The following is a 27,222-nucleotide window of genomic DNA, read 5'->3' on the forward strand; positions in this document are numbered from 1 at the left end:
GTGATGCAGTTGAATGCCTCCTGTCTTTAGGCCTGACTCCCAATCTCCTGAGGCACCTTGCTCCCCTCATAATCACCTCTTAATGAATTTTTCCACCTTTCCTTCCTGCTCTTATGAATTCATCTTTAATAATGCGGCTTCCTTTTTCACACTAAGCTTCCTTTTTTAATGCAACGATCTGTTTCTAATATACTGCCCCAAATTCTTCATTGTCAACCTCTATAATGTGCAGGGACTTCCTGATCAGTACACTAATTTTCTCAAGCCTGAGGAAATAAAGTGACTCCTGTGGGAGTGTGGTAAGATGGATAGGGAGCTGGTCTTAGTGTCAGGAAGACCACAAGATTTAGCTCTTACCCTGTGACAAATATTGTCTTTGTGACTTAAGTCATTTTTAAAACCTCTCAGCCCTGTAGGTTATTCTGAATTCGAGAAGAGTAGTCAATCTGCTTTGGTAAAGTCAGTTACCTCACTGGGAGCTCCCTATACAGAACCGTATCATAGCCAACAAGGGACTGTGCTCCTTGCTCATGAATTGAAAGACAAATGATATGTATATACAGAAGAAAGAGAGGTAGGGATACCCTTAGGTTCAAGAAATTTGCTTTACTTAGTGAAGAAAGTGCTTATTTGGTTAGTGAAGAAGAATTTAATTTCAGTTTGGAGACTTAATTTGCCTCCAAAGAAGAAACTCAGATCCTCATCATGACTTGCCTGGGTAACTGTAACAACTTCTTACCTCCTTGACATCAGTCTGTCTAGTTCCCAAACTATTTGTACAAATTAGCTCCCCTGCTCTCTATAAACTAAGAGACAAATGTACTTGTCATTTTATTAAATCCCTTCACAACCTAGTCTTAGTTTATATCTGTAGCTTTATTGAATATTTTTTTCTTTCACATAATGTTTCAGCCATATTGAACTATTTCTCTTTATCTCTTTGAATGAGGCTGAGAGGAAGAAAAGGATTTTTAGGTGCTGCCTATTTTCTAACTCTTCTCCTTTTTCTTTCTACCTCCCACCAGCTGAAAGGGGGTTTCTGTTCACCTCAGATCTCTCCTTTATTTTACCCTCATCAGATTCCATTTGAATTATTTAATCTCACTTGTAATATATACTTATGTAATTGCTCTTTTATATGCAATATAAGATTTTAAGCATAGAGACTGTATTATTTTGTTTTTGTGTCACCATTACCTTACATATAGGTAATCCCTTACTGAATGTTTGTTTTGAGAGGACAATATTTTATATGTAACTGAATATAGTTATAGTGGGGAGACGAGAAAGATGGTAAGAATATTTACCTTCAGGTGAAGAAGGTGTAAAGTCAAGGATTGAGATCCATATAAAGAATAACCTTTGAATAGAAAGAATATTAACTTTTCAATCTTTATATTAAAATGCAATTTTAGTTATAGCTTGTATCAGTGTGTTTTGCCCACATGAATGTAAAAATTTTAAAGAAGGATTGGTCTGGTAGCACAAATTTTAAATAAAAATTCAATCCAGGAAAAAGCTAGAAGATAACTTAAAAGTTTTTAAGCACATGAGGAGGAAAAAGATAAAGAATTATCTTTCTTTATAATATCTACATCCAGTTGAGGAAAGTTATTGACAAAGATTTGGGGCATATACTTTTTTTTAACTAAACAAATATCTATTCAAACTTACTACTGTTACACACTCCCTCAAAAGGAAAAAAAAGCAGTGACAGCAGTGGTTTTGATTGCTTTACAGTGCTGCTTTGGGCTTTCTTCTACTACTTACTGCTGGCCCCCAGTTCTATCAATGTGATAAAAATGTTGAAAAAGTAATGTTTAAGTGCACCATAGGGAAAATAGTAAAAGACTAGAAAACAGAAATTGTAACGGTCTGAGAGATGCTAAATTAATGGCATTACACATTTCCAAATTATATCCAGAAATCATGCCTTCTAAAGATTATTGAAAAATTCTTTATCCTTTTTTTTGTTTTTTGTTTTGTTTTTGCAAGCAGATAACTGGAGCAGTGTAGATAGGGATCTGAGGTATATTGTTCTGAATACTAAAGCTGCTTTCAGGGATCTTTTAAATTAAAAGCATTAAGAAAATTAATTTTGTATTTTGTTATTTCTATTTGAGGAGGCTTCGTTTTTTAACTAATGTGTGATTTTATTTTTCAAAATCACTAAGAGCTTCAGATTTCGGCTGGATTCCAGGAGCTATCTTTGGGGGAGAGAGGAGGCCGTCGAAGAGATTTTCATGACCTTGGGGTGAATACCAGACAGAACTTAGAACATGTTAAAGAGTCAAAAACAGGTATGTAAAGGAATGTCCTTTTAGAAGGTTACATCCTAAGTCTACTAAGATAAATACAAGTTTTGTAAGGGTAAGTTTAATAAATGTGACAATAAAATTATCTCTTCCATTTGCAATTTAATTTTATTTATATGCATTGCAAAGCAGACAAGATGGTATGAAGGTTCTTGATGTGTGATTCTCCTCCCTCCTCCCATTATCCTCTGTGTCCTGGTAGAAACAATTCTCACATCTTATTTTGAAATATGTATATATGTAATAATATTAGACCTTTAAGTAGGCTTATTAGTTACTTAGGAAATAAATTTCTGTATTTGTTTAGATAAATGGATGAGGGTAGTAGTCTTTAAAGAGTTGGTTAGGGGCAGCTAAATGGCTCCATGAATATTAGCACCAGACCTGGAGACTGGAGGTCCTGGTTTCAAATATAGCCTCAGACACTTCCTAGCTTTGTGATCCTGGGCAAATCACTTAACCCCTCTACCCTTACTGGCCTTGTGTCTTGGATTGGAACCAATACTTAGTATTTATTCTAAGAGAGCAGAAGGGTTTTTAAAAAAGGGTTGAATATATATTTTAATGAAACTGATCTGCTTAGATTTTTATTTGAAATGTGTTTTAGGAGGTAGAATGAGTAATTTGGATATTTCACAATTGGATAACCTCTTGCTCAATTTTTCAGGTTCTTCAGGCATTGTTGTAAGATTAAGCACAAACCACTTTAGACTGACATCTCGTCCCCAGTGGGCTTTGTATCAGTACCATGTTGACTATAACCCACAGATGGAAGCCAGAAGACTCCGTTCAGCTTTACTTTTTCAACATGAAGAGCTAATAGGAAGGTGTCATGCTTTTGATGGAACAATATTATTTCTACCCAAAAGACTACAAAACAAGGTTGTGATATTTTTTAATGCTGTCATTGCTTTTAATATCAAAAACTTCTTTAAGTTCAGAAAATCATTACTTATGAAACCTTGATGATCCCATAATGGAAATTCGGAATTAAATTCGGTGCTGTATTTTTTTTTGGTTAGAAAAAATTTTTAATCCATCCTCTGATAAAACTGATTCAGTTAAGAATCTGTATATCAGCAACTCTAAAGCAAATTATAATGTTAAAATAATTGTCTAGGGCACTGAGGTCAAGTGAATTTCCTAATAATTTTCAAATATTAAAGTTGAATTGTAATATAACATTATAATTCTGGATTTTTAAAAAAAGACATTAAATTTGTAGTACCAAAATGACATTATTTGGTATTTGGGTTATGTTTGCATGTCATTCTCTGTTATCACTACCTTGTAGTATGTAAATGGGAATATTTGCTGAGGCTCAGAGATCATATTCTTTCATATGAAAGCTTTTTTAAAAAGGACAACTCAAAAAAAATACAGAGAATAGTTCATTTTTAGTATTGGCTAATAAAATCTGACCTTCAGATGCCTTGTAATTAATATCTATATTTGTAGGTATTTAAAAACTAATTGGATTAGCATTAAGACTTTATTTTTCCTTTAAAAATGAACTATTAATAGAAATGTTTCTGATCCATAGCCTTACATCCCTTCCCCAAGCTGAGGCTGTCCCAAAATTCATCCAAGATGTTTGGCTACTCTGCCGCTTTTGTCCTCCTTTTTCCCTGTCTGACTATTCAGTTGGATGAGTTGGGAGTCAGTAATTTCATTCCTTTTCATTGAAATGGAGGACTAACAGACATTGCCATCTTCCATGCCCATCACCTTTAATAAATACTCAGTTGCATTGTAGGTCCCCAGCATTTTCATTTTAATTACATGTGTAACCTAAGAACTTCTGGGCTTTGCCATCTACCCCACCATTTTGTCCTTTAGATCTCTGGGCCTTTCTATCTGTTCTTCCATTGGACTTCATATTATGTACTATCATCCTGGGGCATTCTCTCCCCATAGCCCCATTAGAGTATAAACTCCTTGAGAGCTGGAACTGTCTTTTCCTGTTTGCATTCTCAGCACTTATGATTACTCAAGCACATTCTAAGCACAGTGCTTGGTGTAAGTGCCTAGTAAATGCTTTTTTCATTCATTCTTTTTCACAGGTTACAGAAGTGTTTAGTCAGACTCGGAATGGAGAAACTGTGAAGATAACAATTACTTTAACCAATGAACTTCCACCCACTTCACCAACTTGTTTACAGTTTTATAATATTATTTTCAGAAGGTTTGTTAAAAGTCTTTAGTATCTAACTGGGAATGTCGAATGTTTAGAGGCAGCTTGGTGGCAGAGTGGATAATGTTGGGCCCAGAGGCAGGAAGACCGGAGTTTACATCCTGCCTCAGACAGTTGTTACCCTAGACAAGTTACTTAGCCTCTGTTTGCTTCAGTTTCTTTATCTGTAAAATGGGGCTAATAATAACACCTACCTCCCCAGGTGCTTGTGAGGATCAAATGAGATTAAAAAGTGCTTATTAGCACAGTTCCTAGAACATAGTAAAAGTTAAATAAGTAAATGTTAGCTATTATTATTGGCAATTTTTAGTTCTTATCAATTCATGTTGAAGAGAAGCTTTATACATTTCTTTATACATATACAAGTAAACCACTAAAACATAGAATATAACTTTTTCACTTTTGTGTTATGCTTGTGGTGTTTTTGTTTTTTTCATAAAGGTCTCTCCAGATTTTTATCTAGTTTTTTTACTTACTGATCTTAATTATAATATTCAATTATTTTAGCATACCACAATTTGTTTATTTAACTTCTCTTTATTTGATGTTTAGATTATTTCTAGGTTTTGCAATTATAGAGATGATGCTATTAGAAAAGACTTTGAAATAGATCATTCTTTTTTGTATTTCTGATAACACTTTTAGTGTGTATTTCCAATAATGGAACTGAGTTAAAGTATATGATTTTTTTATTACATCCAGCTAGATTGGCTTTCAAAAATGTTGCATGAGTTTGCAATTTTCCCAGTTATTAATACATATACCCAGCTCTACAGGACTCCACCAGCATTTAGCTTTGTTATTTTAAATTACTTTGGGTGATATATTTGGTCTGAGGTGGTATTTTTGAATTTGAATTGTTTGAGTGTATGTCCCATATTAGTAAGTTTGGCAGTTTTGAAAATTTATAATTAATATTTCAAGTGAACTTTTACTTCTTCAAGTAAATATGCGGGTGGTGGTAGCCCCAACTTAACAATCTGATATTATTTTTCCAGTTTTGAGATACATCACTGAGTATAGACAGAATTTTAAGATTATGTACCTTTTTAGAGTCATCAGTTGCCATGACCAAGAATCAGAAAGGTCGGCAAGATAAGAGCTTATGGTAGGAAAAAGGAAAGCACATCATAGATCTGCCAGCATGTGTAGGATCAATGTAGCAATATTGGGTAGATATTTTCCAGGAGAAAAAATGAGAAAATATTTTTCTAAAAAACCCCCACAAAATATAGTGCTTGGCACATAGTAGGTATTTAATAAATGCTTATTGATTTAGTGATTAGTGAGGATGGTAAAGTAAAACAAATGCCATTAAAACCTTTCTGATCATTCTATTTCTAGGCTTTTGAAGATCATGAATTTGCAACAAATTGGACGTAATTATTATAACCCAAGTGATCCAATCAATATCCCAAATCATAGGTTTGTATATACCTTGAATATTTTGGGATTAGAAATAAAAGTCTCATTGGATGGGTATTTTTCAAGTGTAGAAAATATTAGGTGAAAAAGGCCATATTGGAATCCTAGAATGTTAGAGCTAGATGAACTTAATTGGAATAGATTAATTAATTACTATAGATTCCCTTTATTCAGAAGAGGAAAAATGCCCAAAGTGCTAAAGAGAGTCTCCCCTCCCTCCAAGAGCTTTTGCTCTATTTCTACTATAAAAAGTTCAATGACATTTTGGATTTCATGGTATACATCAGGTAGAAATTAGAAGTCTTTTCTTTCATCTAGGTTGCTAAGATTTAAAATTTATTTTTTGTTGAAGGCAAGGGGAATAAGGAGTTATGATAAAGTTGCAAGGAGAACAAAGGCCCTTTCAGATTGATTAAAAATATCACTAATACTAGACTTCTATATTCTTTACCCAAATTTTAACAATTTTTGGATTTCTCAAGACAATACGTGTTTAACAACCCAAAATAAAACTGAATATTTGCTGCTTTTAATTTTCACTGATAAGGTAAACTTTTTTAAGGATGTTACCAGTGCTTTACATTACTTGACATTAATCTGGTCACAGCTCATTTTATAAAATCTTAGGACAAAATCAAAGGATCTGTACCAGTGATGGCGAACTGATGGCATGGGTGCCAAAGATGGCATGCAGAGCATTCTCCATGGGCATGCTTTTCCTCCCCAACCTCTAGAGTTTGTTGTTAGAATGGCAAAGGGACTTGGCAGATGTACTCCCCTCCCCATCTCCACTATGCCTGACAACATTTTTTCACATCCCCATCTCTGCCTAGCAGAAGCCCAATGGGAGCACACAGAGGGTAAGGTAGGGGCTCACAGGTGGCAGAGCTGGAGGGGAGCAGAGTGCTTGGGTCACTCCCCTCCCTCTCTATATATACTTGCTAAGGACATTACTTACTTCACTCGCCCCTCTGCCCAGCAGCCCAACAGGAGCACTTTCTCCCTCCATGGTGTGGGGTAAGAGGTGGGGCAGGACAGACCGAGCACTTGGTGTGGGATGGGGCCAGGGACTGGCACTCCATCATCTTTAAAAGGCTTGTTGTCACTGATCTATACTAAAAGGCAGCACATACAGTAGATGGTGTTAGATTTGGAATTGGAAGATATGGGCTCAGATGGAAACCCAGTTAACCCCTTATACTCTGCTTATGGGCTTGGGACAAGGCATTTACCCTGTTTGTGCTTCAGTTGCCACATCTGTCAATTCAAAGCCTCTTGGACTATATAAATCTCTGATTTTCAGAATTAAAAGAGACCTTGGATCTCTTATCCATTCAACTGACATCTGAACATTTCTCCTATACCAACTCCAAGAAATGGACTCTTAGCTTTTGGTTGAAGTCCTTTAGAGAAGGGAAATTCACCACCTCTGAATTTTTGAAGTGGGATTCAAACCCAAATGTTCTTACTTTCAGGTTTGTCTGTCTATCCTTGGCATCATGCTGCCTCTTTTTAAAAAATTAAAATTTTCCCCCAATTATATGTAAAAACACTTGTCAACTTTTAAAAAAAATATTGAGGGGGCAGCTGGGTAGCTCAGTGTGTTGAGAGCTAGCCCTAGAGATGGGAGGTCCTAGGTTCAAATCTGACCTCAGACACTTCCCAGCTATGTGACCCTGGGCAAGTCACTTGACCCCCATTGCCTAGCCCTTACCACTCTTCTGCCTTGGAGCCAATATACAGTATTGACTCCAAGAAGGAAGGTAAGGGTTTTAAAAAAAATATTGAGTCTTGAATTCTCTCCCTCTTCACCCCTTCAACTCCACATTGTAAGTAATCTCATAGAGACTTTACATGTTCAAATCATGTAAAATGTATATTTTGTGGGAAGAAACAACCAAAAAAATTAAGAAAGGGGCACCTCTAATTTTGTTAGGAAACTTTCCCTTATGCTTTTCCTAAATCTATTTTTCTCTTCCTAGTTCTATCTTATTAGGATGAAGCAGAAAAAATGTCTTAACTCTAATCCTTCTTTCACTTGACAGATTTTCAGATATTTGAAGAAAATTATCAAGTTCCCCTCTAATCCTTCCTTTTCCAAGCTAACCGCCCTTCAGTCAGTATTGTAATTATAGCATGATTTTGAATATCTTCTCCATATTTTTAACATTCTTTTCTGTTCTTCAACTTAGCTAAAGCCTTCCTAAAATGTGCCTAGAACAGAACATAATACTTGATATGTGGTTGGACCAGGTTAGAGTGAAATTGGATTATCACCTGGATGCTTAGTGACAGATAAAGTTAAAGATTTCACTAACTTTTTTGGCTGCTATAATACAATTTTTCATCATTTTGAGTTTTTAGTCCAGTAAATAACTATCCTTCCAGCTTTTCAGATAGAATTGCTAAACAGTTCATCTGCTATAATCCCTCAAAGAAAATAATTTTAAATTAGTTTAAAACATTCTTCTTCTAAAGAAAAACAAACTTACTTTAAAGGGACTAATCAGAGTACTGAGTAATATTTAAAAACTTTCACTGATGCTTGTTTGGCACTTTTTAAAGTTTCAATGTGTAAAGCATGGAAAAGATGCCAAAGAAATCTGCATGGTGAATCATGTGAAAACTTTAGACCCACAGTAAAAATTTAAGATAGATTATTATGCATTTACTGTAGCTATTTTAGACCATCTGAAAATTTTATATCTTCTGACAGGTTGGTGATTTGGCCAGGATTCACTACCTCTATTCTTCAATATGAGAATAATATTATGCTATGCACTGATGTAAGCCATAAAGTTCTTCGAAGTGAAACTGTTTTAGATTTTATGTTCAGCCTGTATCAACAGTTTGGTGAACATCGATTTCAAGAACAAGTCTCAAAAGAATTAATAGGATTAATCGTTCTTACCAAGTGAGAAAACTCAATTTATTTTTTCTTTATAATTTTCTAGTCTTTAAATAAATTCTTCAGAGTAAGGGTACATTGCTCTTAATTTATCTTCCTCTTCATAAGTACTAACTGTGGCTGACAGGGCAGTTGAATTCTTAAGGTACATAGTAGGTATACGGGAAAATAGTTCTACCTATATGAGAATTACATAACTTTGTTTAAAAGATTTTTGTTGCTGTACATTTATCTGTAGTTTGAAGAGTAAAAGCATCATGGGAAGATCTTTATAATTTCACATTTTTTCTAGAGTATTGATTCAGAGAATACTTCCCTTAGTTACTCAGAAGAGCCTCTTCAGAATGTCCTCCTTTCTAGGCATTTTAACTAGTGCATTTAGAACCAACTAAAAGAACTTTTTTTTTTGCTTTAAAGACCAAAATTTCTATTTAATATTTCATCACCCTCAGAGCTTTTAAACTAGAATAGTCACTTAGCTACTGTTCATCCTCTTTTATCTAATCTTATTATAGTAAAAGTCTGCAATTGTCACTTCTGAATTATTGAAATTCCTGGAATTGTTTCACAGGTACAACAATAAAACCTATAGAGTAGATGATATTGACTGGGAGCAGAATCCAAGAAGCACCTTTAAAAAAGCAGATGGCTCTGAAATCAGCTTTTTAGACTACTACAGAAAGGTATAAAAACAAGCTTTTAGAAACATATATGGTTTCCTCTTCTCTCAAATTTATGATTTCAGGCAGGTTATGTTGATAGAGGGAAAAGAACCTTGTAAATATCCCTAGACAGTAAGATGCAATAGTACTTTATCTGGATATCACCTATTTAGCAGCTTTACTTATCTGTGAAAAGGGGATAAGGCCTCTGAGCAGCCAAAGCCACTGTCATAAAGTTAATGTACCTTAGTGGTCTTCACTCAGTGCATGTTTACTGTTTTTTTAAGCCACAAAACTATCAAATTTTAGCTTAGCTATCTGGTTTTCCCGCCCATGGCTGATGAATAAGAGCCTAGAAGAGGCATATGTACACTTAAAAGAGCAAAAAGGATCAGCTGGCAGCCTGGTAATTAAGGAGAAATAAAGTTAAAAAAACCCAACAATCTCAAAGCATGGCAATCTGGAAACAATTCTTGTAGTAGCCAGATGTAGTAGAGTAGCACCTGAGAATCACCCCTCTATTAGGATCTTTTGTAATAATTATGATCACTTTGTTATCAGGAAAAATTAAGTATTCAATATAAAGTTTAAAAAAATAAAAACCAATAGCTAATGGGTAATAAAACTTAGAATGATTTTCATCAAAAAGGGCTTAAAATTTTTTTTTGGTACTTAGAGACTTAAACTTCAGTTATCTGAAAAATCCAGTTATGTGAAGCTGTTCCTGACCCAGAGATGCCAGATAAATGAAATTTTACTGTTTCTTTTTTTCATCTCATACATGTGAAAGGTAACTATTTTGGTGGTGGTGACATAGGAGATAGTGAGATAGGGTTAGGGAAATCTCTCTGTTCTTCTCTGATTAATAGGCACTTCCTATTCAGTTAAATTAATATTTGTTCAGTTGTTTTTCAGTTGGGTCCTACTCTCCATGACCCCATTTGGGGTATTCTTGGCAAAGATTCCTTTTCCAGCTCATTTAACAGATGAGGAACTAAGGGCAAACAGGGTTGAGTGACTTGTCCAGGGTCACACAACTAGTAAGTGTCTGAAGGCCAAATTTGAACTCATGAAGATGAGCCTTTCTGGTTCCAAGCCCAGTGCTCTTTCAACTGCACCACCTACTTGTCCTAATATATACTTAGTAATGTCCAATACAGATCGTTTTCCACGGCTATTTGAATGAACTTGGCAGAGATGAAGGAATAAAATTTTTTTAAACCCTTTTCTTGCTTTGAATCATACTGTGTATTGGTTCCAAGGCGGAAGAATGGTAAAGGCTAGGCAACAGGAGTTAAGGGACTTGCCCAGGGTCACACAACTAGGAAGTAACTGAAGACAGATTTGAACCCAGGACCTCCCATCTCTAGTCCTGGCTCTCAGCCCACTGAGCCACTCAGCTGCCCCAAAGGATAACGTTTTTAGTGAATTTTAGAAATAGGTATAAGAAAGCAGATGTTTAAAAGTTATAGTTTAGTTTAAAAAAACAAAACAAAACCTTGCCTCCCATCTTGGAATCAATAACTATGTATTTGTTTCAGTGCAGCAGAGCAATAAAGGTTAGGCAACAGGGGGTTAAGTAGTTTGCCCAGGGTAACACAGCTAGGAGAAAAAGTTTTAGTTTTAAGGGTAGAATATTTGTAAATATTAAGGTCATCTATGGTGATTCCAGAATATTTTTCCTAGGAATAGAAAAGAAATCCAACTTGATGTAAAAAGCCTCTCTGAAGCTTAGTTAAGAGAAAAATGGAAACTTTAGAGCAGTTGATTATAGTGAGTGATAATTGTAAGAAGGCTTATTTAACAAAGGAGGGGTGGCAATGGAGAATAGCATTGAAGGTTTTTTATTTTTAAGCCACGTAGGCATGAGATAAGACCTTGATTTAAGGTGGTAGAGTATTCTCAAGCTACTCCACTCCTTTAATAAAACCCTGCTATTAGGTCAGAGAAAGGGATAGGTAGTCTAGAAGGCACTTGGATGCATCAATCTTTCTGAAAAAGTGGGTGATTAGGCATTACTATTGTGGGAGGGCAGCTGGGTGGCTCAGTGGATTGAGAGCCAGTCCTAGAGATGGAAGGTCCTGGGTTCAAATGTGGCCTCAGACACTTCCTAGCTGTGTGACCCTGGGCAAGTCACTTAACACCCCCCCCCCAATTGCCTAAAAATAAATAAGTGATTTAAAAAACATTACTATTGCGAAGGTGAGTGACTACCATATTTTTCAGTGGCTCAGACTCTTTGGTGTAGCATTCTGATATTGACAAACTGGAGTACAACCAAGATATGAGAAGACTTGGAAACCATACCACAAAGAGATCATCTGCAAGTAACTAGTAATTAGGTTGACATGGCTGTAATCCTCAAGTGTTTGGAGTACTTTCCCATAGAATAAAGATTGTTTTATTTGTCTTTAGAGAGAATAAAACTATGTTGTGTAGGCTCATTTCATTGTAATGTTAAGAAAACTCTTTAAAATGAGTTGTCTTAAGTGCAGAGTACCTCATTATTGGGGCGTTAAGGTAGATAGAGGCTAGATAACACATCAGGAATGTCGCAAATGGGAATTCCTGCTCTAGGCTGAAACCGTATAACTTTTTAAATCTTTTCTAATTTTAATGTTCTATAACCTCCTTTGACAGAAGAAGTCAACCTGGAATAGTGCAAAGGCGTCAGACACATGGCTTACAATATTCACAAGTATAGCCCAAACCATATTAAAATTGGGAAATAGTTAACAAAATCATTTTAAATATTTAAAACTAAATCAACATGAGGCCCACTAGGATCCTTCTATATAGTTTAATCAGCCCTAATATCTATTTAAATTTGACATCATAGAAATAGTGGAGAGAAAGTAGGCCTTGGAACAAGTTTTGAAGCTTTGTGTCTCATACTGTTCATGTGACTGGGCTCACAATTTCTCAGTGCTCTGAGCTATCTGTTACAGTTAAGGTGTCATTCTGCATTGGTAAGCAAATTTGCTTAAACAGGAATTTCCGATAGCAATGAAATCCCAGGAATTAAATAAAAATGTATTTGGGTAAAATGGACTTGCATATAAGGAATTAACCATAAGTAAGAAACTTTTCGTCTTTCAAGATGGGGTGAGACTGGGCAGAACTAAGAATGAAGGAACACTTGGTTCTGTTGCCATTATGGATAGTTGGTTAAATGTCTTAAAGTATGTCATATGAATCTGAACTGGGATTGTGGGAAGTCCAAGGTTTAAGAAATCTACTCATCCTGTGAATTAACATATGACAGCAAATCAGTAGCTTGATAGAACCATGTGGAATAAATTCCCCAGATTGCTAGAGGGATAGGAGTCAGGTGAGAAATAGATTCTTTAAACAAACTGAAGAGTGAGCAGGTAGGATTTAAGTCAAAAGTTTTGAAAGTTTTGCCAATTTGGCCTTGAAGATATCCTTGGGCTATAGGAATTATGGTTAATCAGAATCCAAGAGTAAATTTGTCATGTAAGAATTTAGAGATTCTTCAGAATCCACCATAAAAAATGTTTCTTAATTTAAAATAGGCTACAAAATGTTCTGTCATTCATATCATGTTTACTTTTTATGTACATGGCATAAATGTCTCATTGCTCAATTTGTTTTAATGTACAATGTGATTATTACATGTATTAGTACTTAGTGTTAAAACACTCATTACCTGGTTTCACAGCATCAGTTCCCTTTTTGCATTGGAGTTAAGTTCCTTTTAGAGGTACTATGACTTTAATAAAATTTGGACAAGGAGGATAGTGAAGATTAAAACTTTTAAAGAATAAGTTTGGCATATGATTTGTAAAACAAAGAAGAAATCTCTTAAAAGATTTAGAGCTGGAAGAGACCTTAAGAGTGACATGGCTCCCTTGTTTTAGAGGTGAGAATGAAGCCCAGGGAGGTTAAGTGACTCATTGAAAGTCACAAAGGTAGGTATTAAATAGCAGATCTGGGAACCAAACTTAAAGATCCTCTGACTACTAAATCCAGGACTATTTCCATTATACTACAGGGCAAACCCTTCTTAAAGAAACTAGTATTGTGTATTCAGTGAGGATATTGGTGAGAATACCCTACTATGTCTTTTGAATGAAATTTCTATCCCCAAAGCAGGTAATGAGTTACCCCCTCAATGAACATCTTCAGGCAAAGGGTACTTGTGACTGCTTGTTGGGTATGTTATAAAGAAATTCTTTTCCAAATATGGATTGTACTGAGATCCTTTCCAACTGTGAAATTCTACGTAGTTTGAAATTTCTTAAGAGGAAGGGTGATAATCCTAAGCTATACAGGCTGTAATGGTTTCAAAAACCAAGTAGTACAACTATTAGCATCTTTTCGTTCTTGTTTTCAAAAATATACTTAATTTTGCTTGTTACTTGAATATTACTAAAGATATTTGTTGTTAATGGTGACAGCCTTTATTACTTCTATTAAACAGCAATATAATACAGAAATCACTGACTTAAAACAGCCGGTTTTGGTCAGCCAGCCCAAGCGGAGGAGGGGCCCTGGTGGTGTATTACCAGGACCTGCTTTGCTCATGCCTGAACTCTGTTTCCTCACAGGTATTGAATTTTATTTGCTCTGAAGAGAGATGACGAGCTTACTTTATAATCTTTGTACTTGATCAAGTTTTTTCCTAAAGTCATTAACCCCTTCAAACTCTCTGGCCTCTATTTGAAACATGAGTTAACCTTATTTATGCTCCCTGCTCAGCTCCTTCAGTGTCTGCTATAGCTACTATTACTACTCTTGTTCACCCTATCTTTAGGCTGCCCCCTATTTTCTTCATTTTTAATGCTAGCAAATTCTTACTTTGACTACACCTTTTCATTTAAAGGTCTAACTGATAAAATGCGCAATGATTTTAATGTGATGAAAGATTTAGCTGTTCATACAAGATTGACACCAGAACAAAGGCAGCGTGAAGTTGGAAGACTCATTGACTATATTCACAAGTAGGTCTCTTGAAAAATATGATGGGCTAAATTCATTTAAAAAAATTTTTTAATTCATCAGTCATTATAGTATATGATTATTCTCCAGCTTTCATTAGATAGTCTCAATATATTTGGTGGGTGAAATATCACAGAATCACATATAATTTCACAGTTGGAAAGGACCTCAGTACAACCCATAATCAAAACTTGCCCAAGAAGCAGCCACAAATAGCCTTTGTTTGAAGATGTTCAGTGAGGGAGTACTATCTTTTTAAAAAAGTTTTATTTAATTGGTCAATTTAGATATTATTCCTTGGTTACAAGAATCATGTTCTTCCCTCCCCTCCACCCACGCCCTCCTGTAACATTAGAAACATTAGAAGTAGCCAAATGAAACAAGATGATGGCAGATCCATAAGGGACTTTGTGGGTTTTTCTATTAAAATACAGCAACTTTTTGAAGAAAAAAAGATCTAAAAATTCTGACTTTAAGAATCATTATAAAATAATTTCCTTGGGGCTATGATTTATTGTTTTGATTTGGTTTTGTGTCCCAATATTTTAAATAAACAGAGATGACAATGTACAGAAGGAACTTCGTGACTGGGGTTTGAGCTTTGACTCCAACTTACTGTCATTCTCAGGAAGAATACTGCAAGCAGAAAAAATTCACCAAGGAGGAAAAACAGTTAAGATTTCATAAATTGCTTTCTTATAAAGTAGATTTGTTTAAAAGTAAAATAGTTTAATTCAGTCATAAACTTTACAAATGTAGAAGACTATTTTCTTTTAAGAATAGTACCCCATGAGAGGATGAAGGGTAGGACACGGGAGGGAAGACATTTTATTTACTATAATATTTATTACTTTGATTATTGAATAGATCTTTCCAAATACTGTGCTGTGTCAATGACATACCTAGCAGGGCTACTTCTTGCCCACTGTTGCAAGGAAATTGGCCACTTTGTGCATTATATTTTTCCCTCCTTCCTTCCAAATAAGAGTAAAGCCCAGAATATATTTTGGGCAAAAGGCTTTTTCTTAGTTGGCAAGGTTGAGATGTCTTTAAAATGGGAGAGGGAAAATTTGGGGGGATTGCCACTTTAAAGAAGAAAGTTCTAAACACTTGATTTGACATACAGCACTTCAAGATTCTAGTTTGTTTTCTATAAAATCTAGTGGTTAGTGGTTTGGTTTTAAACCAAACAATTCTTAGTCGTTTATGAAGTATATAAAGTGTTTTGCCACTATATATACACTATATATCAGATTATCATTATTTTTACATTGTATGTCAAAAAAGTCCATTTAGAGAATCATAAACTTTGTTAGGGGATATCTCCATTTTTCAAAGAGCATATAGGTTTTTTAAAAGTGTTAATTTATATTGTAAAACACAGGTTATATATCCTACTTGAAGGGAAATGGTAGCTTAAGAAAAGAAAGTTTTTGTAACAAAACTAATGGGTTTCTACAGTTAAGTCGTCAAATAATGAAGTAAGAATCTGATATCAGATTATTCTAAGAATAGTAGTCCCATGGATTGAAAATTTTAAATCAGTTTACTATTTTTTTGCATACTAAATCAATGTTAGACATATTTAAGAATAAAATATTTTTTTGTAAATCTTGATAACCATAAATTTTATAAGGGTAGAGTTCAGATAAAATTTATCTGGTGACACAGCTTGCTTTTGTAATTTGCCTTCTAACTTTCTCTTTTAGTTTGACTACAATCCACAGTTTGCAGATTGGTCAAAAGAAACAAGAGGTGCTCCGTTAATTAGTGTCAAACCACTAGATAATTGGCTATTGATTTATACCCGAAGAAATTATGAGGCAGCCAATTCACTAATCCAAAACCTATTTAAAGTTACACCTGCCATGGGAATACAAATGAAAAAAGCAATAATGTAAGTATAGTTTTTTAAATAAATTCCAACTTTTCTCAGTATTTTGGATGTTGACTGTTAATAAATATGCTATACACTTAAGTTTACACTTACAAGTTATTTCGCAGAAATTGTATTTGAGGTTGAAGAATAATGAAGGAAAAGGAACTGATGAAACTGTTCAGATTATAAATGGCAAAAGATATCCAAACTATGGAATACTAGACATTTTTATTTAATATTTAGAATATGTTTAAGAAGGCAATCCGATATTAGTAACTTGACATAATGGAAAATCTATCTCAGATATGTTTGAATAATAAGAAATATAATGTGTTGGAATTTTGCTTTGTAAGACCACTTAGAGAAAACGTTTTGAATACCATAATACTGAAGGATTAATAACTTGTTACAAAACCTGAAGTTCATGTTCTCTTTTCCTTTAAAACAAATATCAAGTGTTAAACAGCATGAGTTAAACCGATCTTCACAACACTTTTGTGTTAGTTCACAGGTATTCATGTAAAGATTATATAAATTATATACATGTATATAATTGTGGATTAAATAAAGGCATATTATAACTTTGTGCATTTTATTTTATTAATATCCTTTTAATGATAAGTATGAAAGGATGGCTATGTGGTATGAAACTGAATGGACAATTTTTGTGAGCTTATTAGCTTGTGTTTTTAACTATGTTGATGGAATTAATCATTTTGATCCTTGGCATACACTATGAGAAGAATCTAATAAAAATGGATTCTCTACAATTTTCCCACTTAATACCTAAAAACAAAAATGACCAACACCAGAAAGAACCTCTCTCCAATTGGCCTTTCAAAGAAGTGTTATTTGCTTGTTAAAAACAGTGAAGTCAGAATCTGATATCAGATTATCATAAGTACAGTAGTCCCATGATTGAAAATTCTATACCTAGAAGGAAAAACAAAGGAAACAATCCATGAACTATTCATCAGTTACGTTCATGGTCTTAAGGACCACACCACTACCACTGTCAGCCTAATGAAAATCTTTGGGCTGAGGCACCATTCCAATAAAACAAGAGCACTTAAGCTCCCATCCTAAATTTGAGATTTCTCAAACTGTGTCTGAAGCCAAATTGGCTGAAGAGAACAACATTAGGTCCAGTTACTTGCTAACCTGGTGTAATTCTGGCTGAGTTACTAGTAGGTCAGCTGTTATTATGTAAAAGTTTTTCCATAAAAAAGGAGATGAAGCATTTTGACAGTTGTTGAAAGTTGCCTGGTACTCAGAATGTTCCTTATTCCTAACTGCAGGCCTATTTGGAATAGGAATGTGATGCTTTGATTACAATTGTATCATTTAAAGAGTGTGTGTTCTTAAAGTTTTCACAGTATCAAGACAAATTTTCCTCTTTTATTTCGAGGCAGTTTTTGTTTTGTTAAAACTACTCATGTTTTAGTAGCATTTGTCTTTAGGGGAAGATAGGTGACATGATTGATAAAGTACTTAGTCTGGAGTCAGGAAACTTGTGTTCAAATTGAGCCTCACAAACTTGTTACTATTTACCGCAGTTTCAACTGTAAAATGAGGATAACAGCACTGAAGTTGTGAGGATCAAATGAAATGATAATTATAAAGTGCTTATTAAAGCCCAGTGCCTGGCACATAGAAAACGCTATATAGTTTTGTGTTCTTACTCTATTTTAAAAATTCTTCCTTTCAAGTTGGGTTTCATGGTTTTTTTCAGTATTTAAAATCTTAAGTTAATGTTATTGTTTGTATGAATTCCACCCTTTCTCCAATTACATGATTCTTTAATTTCTGCTTCCTTCTGAAAGTTAAACTAATTCCTTTCCTAGGATTGAAGTGGATGATAGAACTGAAGCCTATCTTAGAGTCTTGCAGCAAAAGGTTACATCAGATACTCAGATTGTAAGTAGCTAATTTAGGTATGGGCATTGTCTAATTGAACAAATTCTGTTTAAAAACTTTAAGGTCTAGTTATTTAGAACTTGGAATATATATTTTTTCCTTCAGAAAAGTGTTTTGTAAGAGATGATGAAGTTCCTAGGCTAGCTTGGAAAAGCCTCTTTAACATGGTGTACTATCTTGTGTTCTTAGCGGGATAATAGGAAAGTATTCTACAGACCATGCTAATAATTTATCTGTAATGCCTTTGTTAGTGCTAAGTCCCTCTTCTCTTGTCTCATATTTTAGTTTAATTCCATTTTTAAAAATTTTCCCATTCAAAAGTTAGCACGGGGGCAGCTGGGTAGCTCAGTGGATTGAGTGCCAGGCCTAAAGACAGGAGGTCCTGGGTTCAAATGTGGTCTCACACATTTCCCAGCTGTGTGACCGAGGGTTAAGTCCCATTGTCTATTCCTAATTGCTCTTTTGCCTTAGAACCAATTCATAGTATTGGTTCTAAGGTGGAAGGTAAAGGTTTTAAAAAATATACATATGCTATTGAAGGCAAAAGAAGAAATATTCATTTATTTTTATTAATTTAACTTGGCGATTCTTGAGAAAATTACATACAAGTACTGCTTTGATGCATATCCCTTCTCAAGTGCCTTTTGTCCTATGGGCAAGTGTAGTATATTAGGAAGATGCATTAGATAAAAATGACCTTTGGGGTGGGGCATAACAGAAGAGGAATTGTGTTCCTTTCTAGGCCCTTCTAGGATATATAAGGAAGTAGCTAGGTGGATAGAGCATTGGGTCTGGAGTCAGGAAAACCTGAATTTAAATCCAGACTCAGACATAAAGTGTCTGTGTGACACTGGGCAAATCATTAACCTCTGTTTGTCTTAATTAACTGGGGGAAAATGACAAACCACTTACAGTACTAAGAAAACTCTATGCTCGGCACTAGTGTGGTCTGGTGCATGAGGTCATGTAGGTTTGGGCACAACTGAACAACAAAAGAGGATAGAATTAGAAACAATTTCACCAAATTACAAAAGCAAACCTAAATAAACATTTATTAGTAGCTAAGTGCTAGGAAAGGCAAAAAGTTAAGAAATAGGTCCTATTCCTAGAGAGCTCCTAGATGAGTGGGGGTGGGAACACAGGACAGAAATCACTAGGATAGAAAACTATAAATAAGCACGTGAGGAGGTCTATACAAGATGTTACATGAGCATCATCATCATCAGGGCAAAGAGGAGGGACATGGAGATGGATGCACTTGAAGCTTGCATTTGAGCTGTGCCTTAGTAAGTAGAATGTTGAAATGGGGTAAGAAGAGAACTGTATTTCTTGTCAGCTATGACAAATGTGCTCAAAAAGAGGCTGCTTAAGATCTAGTTTGCCTATAGAGTATAAGGTATGTAAGTGGAAATCACACATATCTTACTCTAGAGTATATCTGTATTCTGCTTTTCTACCTGGTAGCACTAAGTATACTTGGTAATTGAGAACTGTTTTTTTCCCCCAAAATAAATTTCACTTGACTATTCAAATGTACAAATAGTATTCTGCATGTAGCCTTTTTTTCTACCTTGATAAATTTTTATTGAGATCATTCAAAAAGTATCATCCTAATTTTCTCTAGTAGCTTCACTCTCCCAGAAAGCCATTCCATATAAACAATATCTTAAAGACCAAAAATGTGTGCAGCATACCACACTTGTGGATCTGCTATCATGCAAATGAATAGGGTATAGCTATTTTTGCTGTTGTATATATTTGAAATGAAAATTTCGTGAGAATTGAGATTTTTATGTACTAGTCATCAGTTTAGTTATGTGGTAGTCAAGAAAAAATAAATTTAAAACATCATCTACATCAATAATTTGTCTCGATAAGTTAAGCTGAAATTCTTATATTCTTGGTTTTGTTTTTTTTTTGTATGTGTGTTTTTTCCCCTAAGGTAGTTTGTCTGTTGTCTAGTAATCGGAAAGACAAATATGATGCTATAAAAAAATACTTGTGTACAGACTGTCCCACACCAAGCCAGTGTGTGATTGCAAGAACCTTAGGCAAGCAACAAACAGTAATGGCTATTGCCACAAAAATTGCCCTTCAGATGAATTGCAAGATGGGAGGAGAACTTTGGAGGGTTGATATGCCTGTAAGTTTGATTTTGTTGTACTCTTCTGGGTTTTGATGCATTTAATGTATCTAGGTTTAACAAAAGTTACATAGAGATGAAAATTTATGACAGTTCTAAGCCACAATAGTATGGTAATTTGTTATATTAATTTGGAGCACAAATCTTAAGTAAACTAAGTCATAAATGACTGAGGTAAAACTTCTCTATTGCATTTGACAATTTAACTCATAATAGGCAATTTTAATTATTCCTATGAAACCAGAAATGGCTAAAAATTCAAGGAGAGAACTCTAAATTGGAACTTAAAATTGATTACTAATACTTGAAATAGTATGAATTTAGGAAAATGCATCTTTTTGAGTTTAATTAAAAATATTTTTTGGTTTTTATATCATTTCCCAATATAGTCCTCTATCTCCATCATATCTCTATGGGACCAGGATTGGTCATTATTAATTTATCATTTGATTTAAATTGTTAGAAATTATGTGAATTTGTTTTTAAAATAAGATATCTTGTGTGACTAAATTTGTTTTGTTTTTAAAGCTAAAGCTAGCAATGATCATTGGTATTGATTGTTACCATGACACTACAGCTGGGCGAAGGTCAATTGCAGGATTTGTTGCTAGCATCAATGAAGGAATGACACGGTAAGCAAGGTTTGATGTAGAGTAGCTTGAGTGAATTGCATAGATAAAAGCCACATCTGTGACAGTAATTCAGAGTTCAGCGAAAGGGAGGAGACTGTCAAAAATTCAAGGAAGAAGGGAGGAGGAGTTGGTGGGTAGTTACTTTAATGTCTTGTGATCCTTGGCTATTTAGTTTTATTTGGACATTCTCAGTGGAAGCCAAAGTCCAGCGAATTCTCCCACAATGAGGTAATTACCTAAAGGAACTAGAAAGAGAGAGCTTTTGGACTTTAAAAAATTGGGGAAAAGCAAGAAGTGTTATTGGTCTATGGAATGATACAGAAGGCTAGGTCTAGGTAAAAGACGCGGTAGTTGTATAAATATAACTACTTTTTTTTTGGAAAGGGGTTAAGGAACCTAATAATTCTTAACTAATTGCATGATGGCCGAATTTTATTCTTTTAAATTGGATTTCATTGTTATTTTTTATTTTTATATCACCAACCTTTCCTATTCTGCATCTCATCTTTTTACCCTTTCACAAGAGCCATCACTTATTAAAAAAAAAAAAGAATGACAAAAAAGCTTCCACAAAACTAACCAACATATCAAAGTCTTACATGTAATGTCCCACACCTATGGTGTACCCCCACTAATGCAAAGAAGCAGGGTGAGGTGTCTCATATTTTTTCTTGGAGCACTAAACTTAATCATTTATAATTTCATAGCATTAAATTTCAGTTGTTGCTGTTCTTTGCATTTATATTGTTGTAATCATTAGGTGTTTTGTTTTCTGAATTCTCCTTGCTTTCACATAGGCCCAGTTCTTGTATCTTTCTGTATTACTCTGTATTGGCCATTTCTTACAACACAATTGTATTCATGTAACATAGTTTTTTTAGCTCTTTCTCTATTGATGGGGATCGTTTTTACACTTCTGGAATTTCTAGGTCAAAGTATTTGAATTATTTTAGTTACTTAGCATATTTACAGACTACTTTCTATGATGGTTATGCCAGTTCACAGTTCCACTTAAAATGCATTAATATGCCTGTCTCTTCATAACCACTCCAACATGAACTTTCCCTATCTTTTGCCATCTTTATCAATTTCCTGACTGTGAGGTAATAACCTCAAAATTGTTTTGATCTGCCTTAGTTTGTAGTTCTTCTTTTGAGAACTGTTTGTTCATAACCTTAGACAACTCATTTGTAAGATTTAATAATAGAATATCAACTACTTTGAGGCAATTTCTCTATCTGACATTTAATAGACATTTCAAATAACTGATATTATATTAGATGGACTAAAATTTTTTTTAAAAGCCTTCCCTATGGTTAAAAATGCCTGCTTCCTTTATCATTGGATAACGTATTTCAAATGGTGGAGACAACTTGGTAAAGAAAGTTATATTTGGATTGGAGGATGTATGTTCAAATCTTGACTTCTGGCACTATATAACTTTGGGCAAATCAACTTAAATCCCTTGTTCCTAATCTGGAAAATAAGGGCTTTGAAATATATGATTATTATAGTTTTGAATCTATGTTTCTTCAGCTTATAGATAGGCAGTGTTCCAGAATTTATTTATAATTCTTGTTTTTTGAAATTTGCATGTGTTATTTTCCTGCAGAATAAACTTCTTTGCCCAAGATTTGTTAGACATTTAATATTGTTTTAAATCTGTTGTTTAATTTATTAGGCCAGGGATTATGCCTAAATCTACACAGCTCTGAACACATTAGATTCTTAACAAATGTTGGTAATGAATTTTTTCTGGTTGATAATGAACTGAGTTAGATATAATTCTGTATTTAATTACATGCATAATGGGAAGTATATATCAATTACTCTTGTCAGGTTAGAGGTAGAGAAAGGCTAAAACTGACTAATGAGGTAGGGAAAAAAAAGTTCATGAAAGAGGTGATATTTGAATCTTAAGAGGATTTTTCCCAGGTAGAGATGAAACAAAAAATATATTTTTTAAGCATCAGTATAAACAAAGACATGTTATTTAGATAGTACAGGATGTACATAGGATTGGATAAATAATATTCCAAATTGACATCAGGTTTAGTTCAGATGGAATGACATGCTAAGGAATTGTAACACTTTTATGTAGGGAACTATGTGAAAGACTTTTGAGAAGAGCAGTGTGTTTAGAAATCCAATTTGGCCAGTAGTGTGATAGATTGGGGGTATAAAGAAGCCATATGGTGATAGAAGCCTTACTAGGATGGTAGCAGGAGGACTGCAAAATGAATAATTTTGAGAGACTGGGATTCAGAAGTGGTGAAATGTTCATTAGATCTCCAGAATGGCCCACAACCACCAATTCAGCTACCTGAAAGTTGCTAAACTATATATGTTCTGTTTAAACCAACATTTATCAACTATTTTAGTGTCAAGTTAAAAAAAATTATTTGGTGCAAGGAGAGGGGGCAGAAATAACTTTGTCAATTACGTTAGGAGGAAATGTTTTAGAGTACATTAAAATCAGTATCCTTAAGGATTAGGGAGATTTTGCAAGGAGAAGAAAGTGCAGTATTTATTTGGGGTTTTCACTCATCTCCAACACAAAATGTTAATGAAAAATATTGTTAATGGTTTCTTAGGAGCTAGGGCAAACATAGCCTCCTTTTATAAAATAATAGATTTTAATATCTAGTATGTACTTCATTTTTATTTCTTAAAATCTCTAGCTTCTGACAAGACTCAGTTCAGGTGTACCATCTCTTAAACCATCATAACTTTCCAAATTCTCTCTGCTCCTTTGTCCCCCAAACCTAGGTGTTAATACTCCTGAAATTACTTGGATTTACCCATCTACGTACATGCTCTTTCTCCATTAGAATCTAAGCCTGAGGACAAAGATTTTCATTTTTGTTTCCCCAGTGCATAGCATGGTTCCTTTCCTATGTTAAACTTTGAATAAGCTTATTTGTTGACTTGCATAATTAATGCCTAAAGTTGGTACTTGACTTTGACTTATGCACATTATTGCCCAATCTGTGATTCTTGTCAATGACCTTCTACTGTAAGATCAATACCCTCAGGGATCTATCCAATAGGCAGAGCTCTTCTTTTAGATTTCATGACATCATATGGATGCCTCTAGTTTGTCCACTGGCTATTTACATGACTGGTCCATCTTTTCTACCAGCAATATATTTATTTCTTTTGGCAGCTGTACATCACATGGCCTACATAGCCCTCATTTATGATGTTTTTCATCTTGTTCATGTCCAGTGGTGATGTGACTCATGACACTAGCACTTTTGGGCAATCCTCTTTTTGAGTGAGATTAACACATATGGCCATTTAAAACCATTAGCAAAAACATGTGACTGTTCAGTAGAAGACCTTAGAGTCATTAAAAGAACTGAACATTTTTATTAAGGGCAGTCCAGCCTTCTCTACTAATTGTTTGGTTACTGGTCCAGTGGACTGTTCACTTGCAGTGGTTCCCCAATATTATGTACATAAAAGGTTGTGCCCTATGAGCTAAATATTAAGATCTAAACTATGGTTTGCCAAAGTTTTATATCTGGAGAAAGATCTGGGTAAAGGATTTTGTATGCTCAGCACTGATAAACTTAGGTAGGTATTACATTAGAAATGTAATATATGCTATTTTGACTCTAAATTTTTTGTTTTTATGTGCAATTTTCAGACATTAATAGTTTTTATTTTTCTCTGAAAAGCTGGTTTTCACGTTGTGTCTTTCAAGATAGAGGGCAAGAGCTAGTAGATGGGCTCAAGGTCTGCTTGCAAGGTAAGGATCTGATCACCATCTCAGTTTGGCTCTTTCAATTTAAGGAAGCTTTATTAAAATGACAACATTGAAAACTACTGAGCTAAAATTTATCAGAAATGGAAACTACCTTTCAGGCTTTGGTACTTTTTAAAGCTGTATTGATTTTCTTTCAGCTGCATTGAGGGCCTGGAATAGCTACAATGAATATATGCCAAGTCGAATTGTTGTATATCGGGATGGTGTAGGTGATGGCCAGCTGAAAACCTTGGTTAACTATGAAGTACCACAGTTTTTGGACTGCCTAAAATCTGTTGGTAAAGGTTACAAGTAAGCATATGCTATAAAGTGACTATCTTTTGTGATCCTCTAAAACTAGTGGAACAATAGATGAAAAAGGAGATATGTTAAGTGTGGTTTACACTGCATCATAGGACTTGAATTGATGGCAGGAAATAAGGAATAAATATTTCCCTTTCTCATTTTATTCCACTTAAAAGAGAAAACAAAGCAGAGTATGGATGGTAGAATAAAAATTAAGTCCTCTCAGGGAATAACTGAACTCTTTTGTCTCATGCATTTCATGCACCAGTGTTTAAGAAACTTGTTTTGGTTTAAGCTGCTGCTTTTTAGGTAAAGTCTTTTATATCTACTCTTCTGTCTTAAGAATTCTACCTATTTTTCCTCTAAATTTATCTATACACACTGATAAACTACCAGTTATATATACTTCTAACTAAATTTTTGTGATGACATATTACTATTTTTTCCTTTTTGTCCCTTTTTATTCCACATCCCTAAATGGTGAGTTTTCCTGAGTGCAAGGGACTAAGTCTCATACTTTTTTTTCTGTAGTGTCTAGACATCCCATGCATAATAAACATTTTTATATGGCTCCTCAGGGCATCTTGGTTGAAAATCTCAGAATGAGTTTGTACAAGGATTGTCTTCCTCCCTAAGCAAAATTGACAACTTTTATTTTGCATTTCTATAGCCTTTTTTAGAAGTAGGGAAATTGCTTGCAAGAGCCAGATTTAGACATTACCCTTATTTTATTCAGCTTTTATTCAGTTAGTTAATGAGTTAATCCAATAGTTGGAAATGCACTGCAGCTTTAAGGGACTTGATAATATTTTCCTCTCTAAAGGTGAGATATGACAATTTTGTTTTTCCACATTAGGAGACAAAATTTAAGTTTATGACTAACTAAAAGCATTGTCATATCCCTATATTGGCTGCTGTTCTTCCTGAGCAGGATGTATATGTGTGTGGTGTATGTGCTTTTCCCCAACCAGATATGGCAGCATTGATAAACCAGAACTTTTGGTAAAAACCTTTTGCTTTTTTCAACTCTGATACACTTTCTAACTTTCCAATTCTCATATCCAATTTTAATGCATTGTTCAGGTTCTTCAGTAGTTTGAATAGTAAATTCTTGGAAAAGTAGAAAGGTTGTATCTGGTAAACCCTTTTCTTTGATCATATAGATCCTCTTTTACCTGCCCCATAATTGCTTGGGAAACTTGAAAAGTATAGAATGTATGCTGATGTCAGCGACACCTCCTGCCTTATTTCACTGACTCTTTCTCTTGACCTTAGTTCTCACCTAAGCAATTAAGCTAGCTCCTTTGGCTGTAAGTCCCACAGGAAGGGAGAGTATCCTATCCCCAGAAAATAGATACCTATCACAGTGTTATACTAACATGCCTGTTCAAAAACAGGAAAATGGTACTGAGAATCACAAAGTAACTAGGTCTTAAAAGTTAAGTACAAGTTAAATTAATTAAATTCCCTAACAGCTTTAAAGTCTTAATCATTAGCCAACCCTACGTGGTTTCTAAAGTATGATTGTACCTGGGAAAGAAGCAGCAAAAAGCACACTAATTTTATTTTTTACTGTCTTTCAAGAAAATTCCTTATTTCATTATTACAGGAAATACCTTTTTCTTGGTTTGCCTGCATACAATACTATTAAGTCAGGGCCTTATTCAGGTTTCTGTCTTCAACAGTGGTTCTGAAGGTTGTCCTTATCCACTATGTGCTGAGGCTTGGTTGGAGGACAGTTGAAGAAAATTGTGCCATACAAAGTTTTAAATAAGATAAGGAATGCAGAATTTATCTTGTAGGATGGTAGGGAGCCACTGCAGGACATGGATCTGAGACCTGCCATGCACTTTCATGAATATTAAGGAAGGGAAAGGGGAGAAGGAAATTAGTATAATATCTACTACTTTCTAGGAAGGTATTTTAAGTTGACTTTAGGATTTGGTTAAGAATAGGAGAATCCAATTTAGGTCTTAAATTTAGAATACATAAAATAACTTGCTTTTTATGAAAATTCTCATTGACATGATTGTTCTTTTATTATTACTTTTTAGAAACAAATATACATGTCTTCAAATTGTAAAAAGCTTACAAAATTACACTCCCCCCATAACATACAAACTCAGGC

General features: G+C 34.5%; 1 protein-coding gene and 1 long non-coding RNA gene across 5 annotated transcripts in view; one reads left to right on the forward strand and one right to left on the reverse strand.

The window, feature by feature from the left end:
* LOC103100030 (uncharacterized) overlaps window positions 1-27,222 on the reverse strand; it is a 72,123-nt gene that overhangs the window by 21,481 nt on the left and 23,420 nt on the right. The window lies entirely within an intron of this gene.
* LOC100020151 (piwi-like protein 1) overlaps window positions 1-27,222 on the forward strand; it is a 46,111-nt gene that overhangs the window by 14,408 nt on the left and 4,481 nt on the right. For all 4 annotated transcript variants that reach the window (XM_007489626.3, XM_007489627.3, XM_056821919.1 and 1 more), the window contains 15 exons: window positions 2,175-2,300; window positions 2,983-3,197; window positions 4,379-4,500; window positions 5,854-5,934; window positions 8,651-8,848; window positions 9,414-9,525; window positions 13,949-14,075; window positions 14,351-14,468; window positions 15,024-15,138; window positions 16,176-16,363; window positions 18,190-18,262; window positions 20,205-20,405; window positions 20,934-21,037; window positions 24,721-24,791; window positions 24,947-25,100. In XM_007489626.3, coding sequence (XP_007489688.1) covers window positions 2,175-2,300; window positions 2,983-3,197; window positions 4,379-4,500; window positions 5,854-5,934; window positions 8,651-8,848; window positions 9,414-9,525; window positions 13,949-14,075; window positions 14,351-14,468; window positions 15,024-15,138; window positions 16,176-16,363; window positions 18,190-18,262; window positions 20,205-20,405; window positions 20,934-21,037; window positions 24,721-24,791; window positions 24,947-25,100 — 2,005 coding nt within the window. The remainder of the gene's footprint in view (window positions 1-2,174; window positions 2,301-2,982; window positions 3,198-4,378; window positions 4,501-5,853; window positions 5,935-8,650; window positions 8,849-9,413; window positions 9,526-13,948; window positions 14,076-14,350; window positions 14,469-15,023; window positions 15,139-16,175; window positions 16,364-18,189; window positions 18,263-20,204; window positions 20,406-20,933; window positions 21,038-24,720; window positions 24,792-24,946; window positions 25,101-27,222) is intronic.

Source organism: Monodelphis domestica, chromosome 3 (genome assembly GCF_027887165.1).
Source record: "Monodelphis domestica isolate mMonDom1 chromosome 3, mMonDom1.pri, whole genome shotgun sequence".
In the NCBI taxonomy this organism is placed as follows: domain Eukaryota; kingdom Metazoa; phylum Chordata; class Mammalia; order Didelphimorphia; family Didelphidae; genus Monodelphis; species Monodelphis domestica.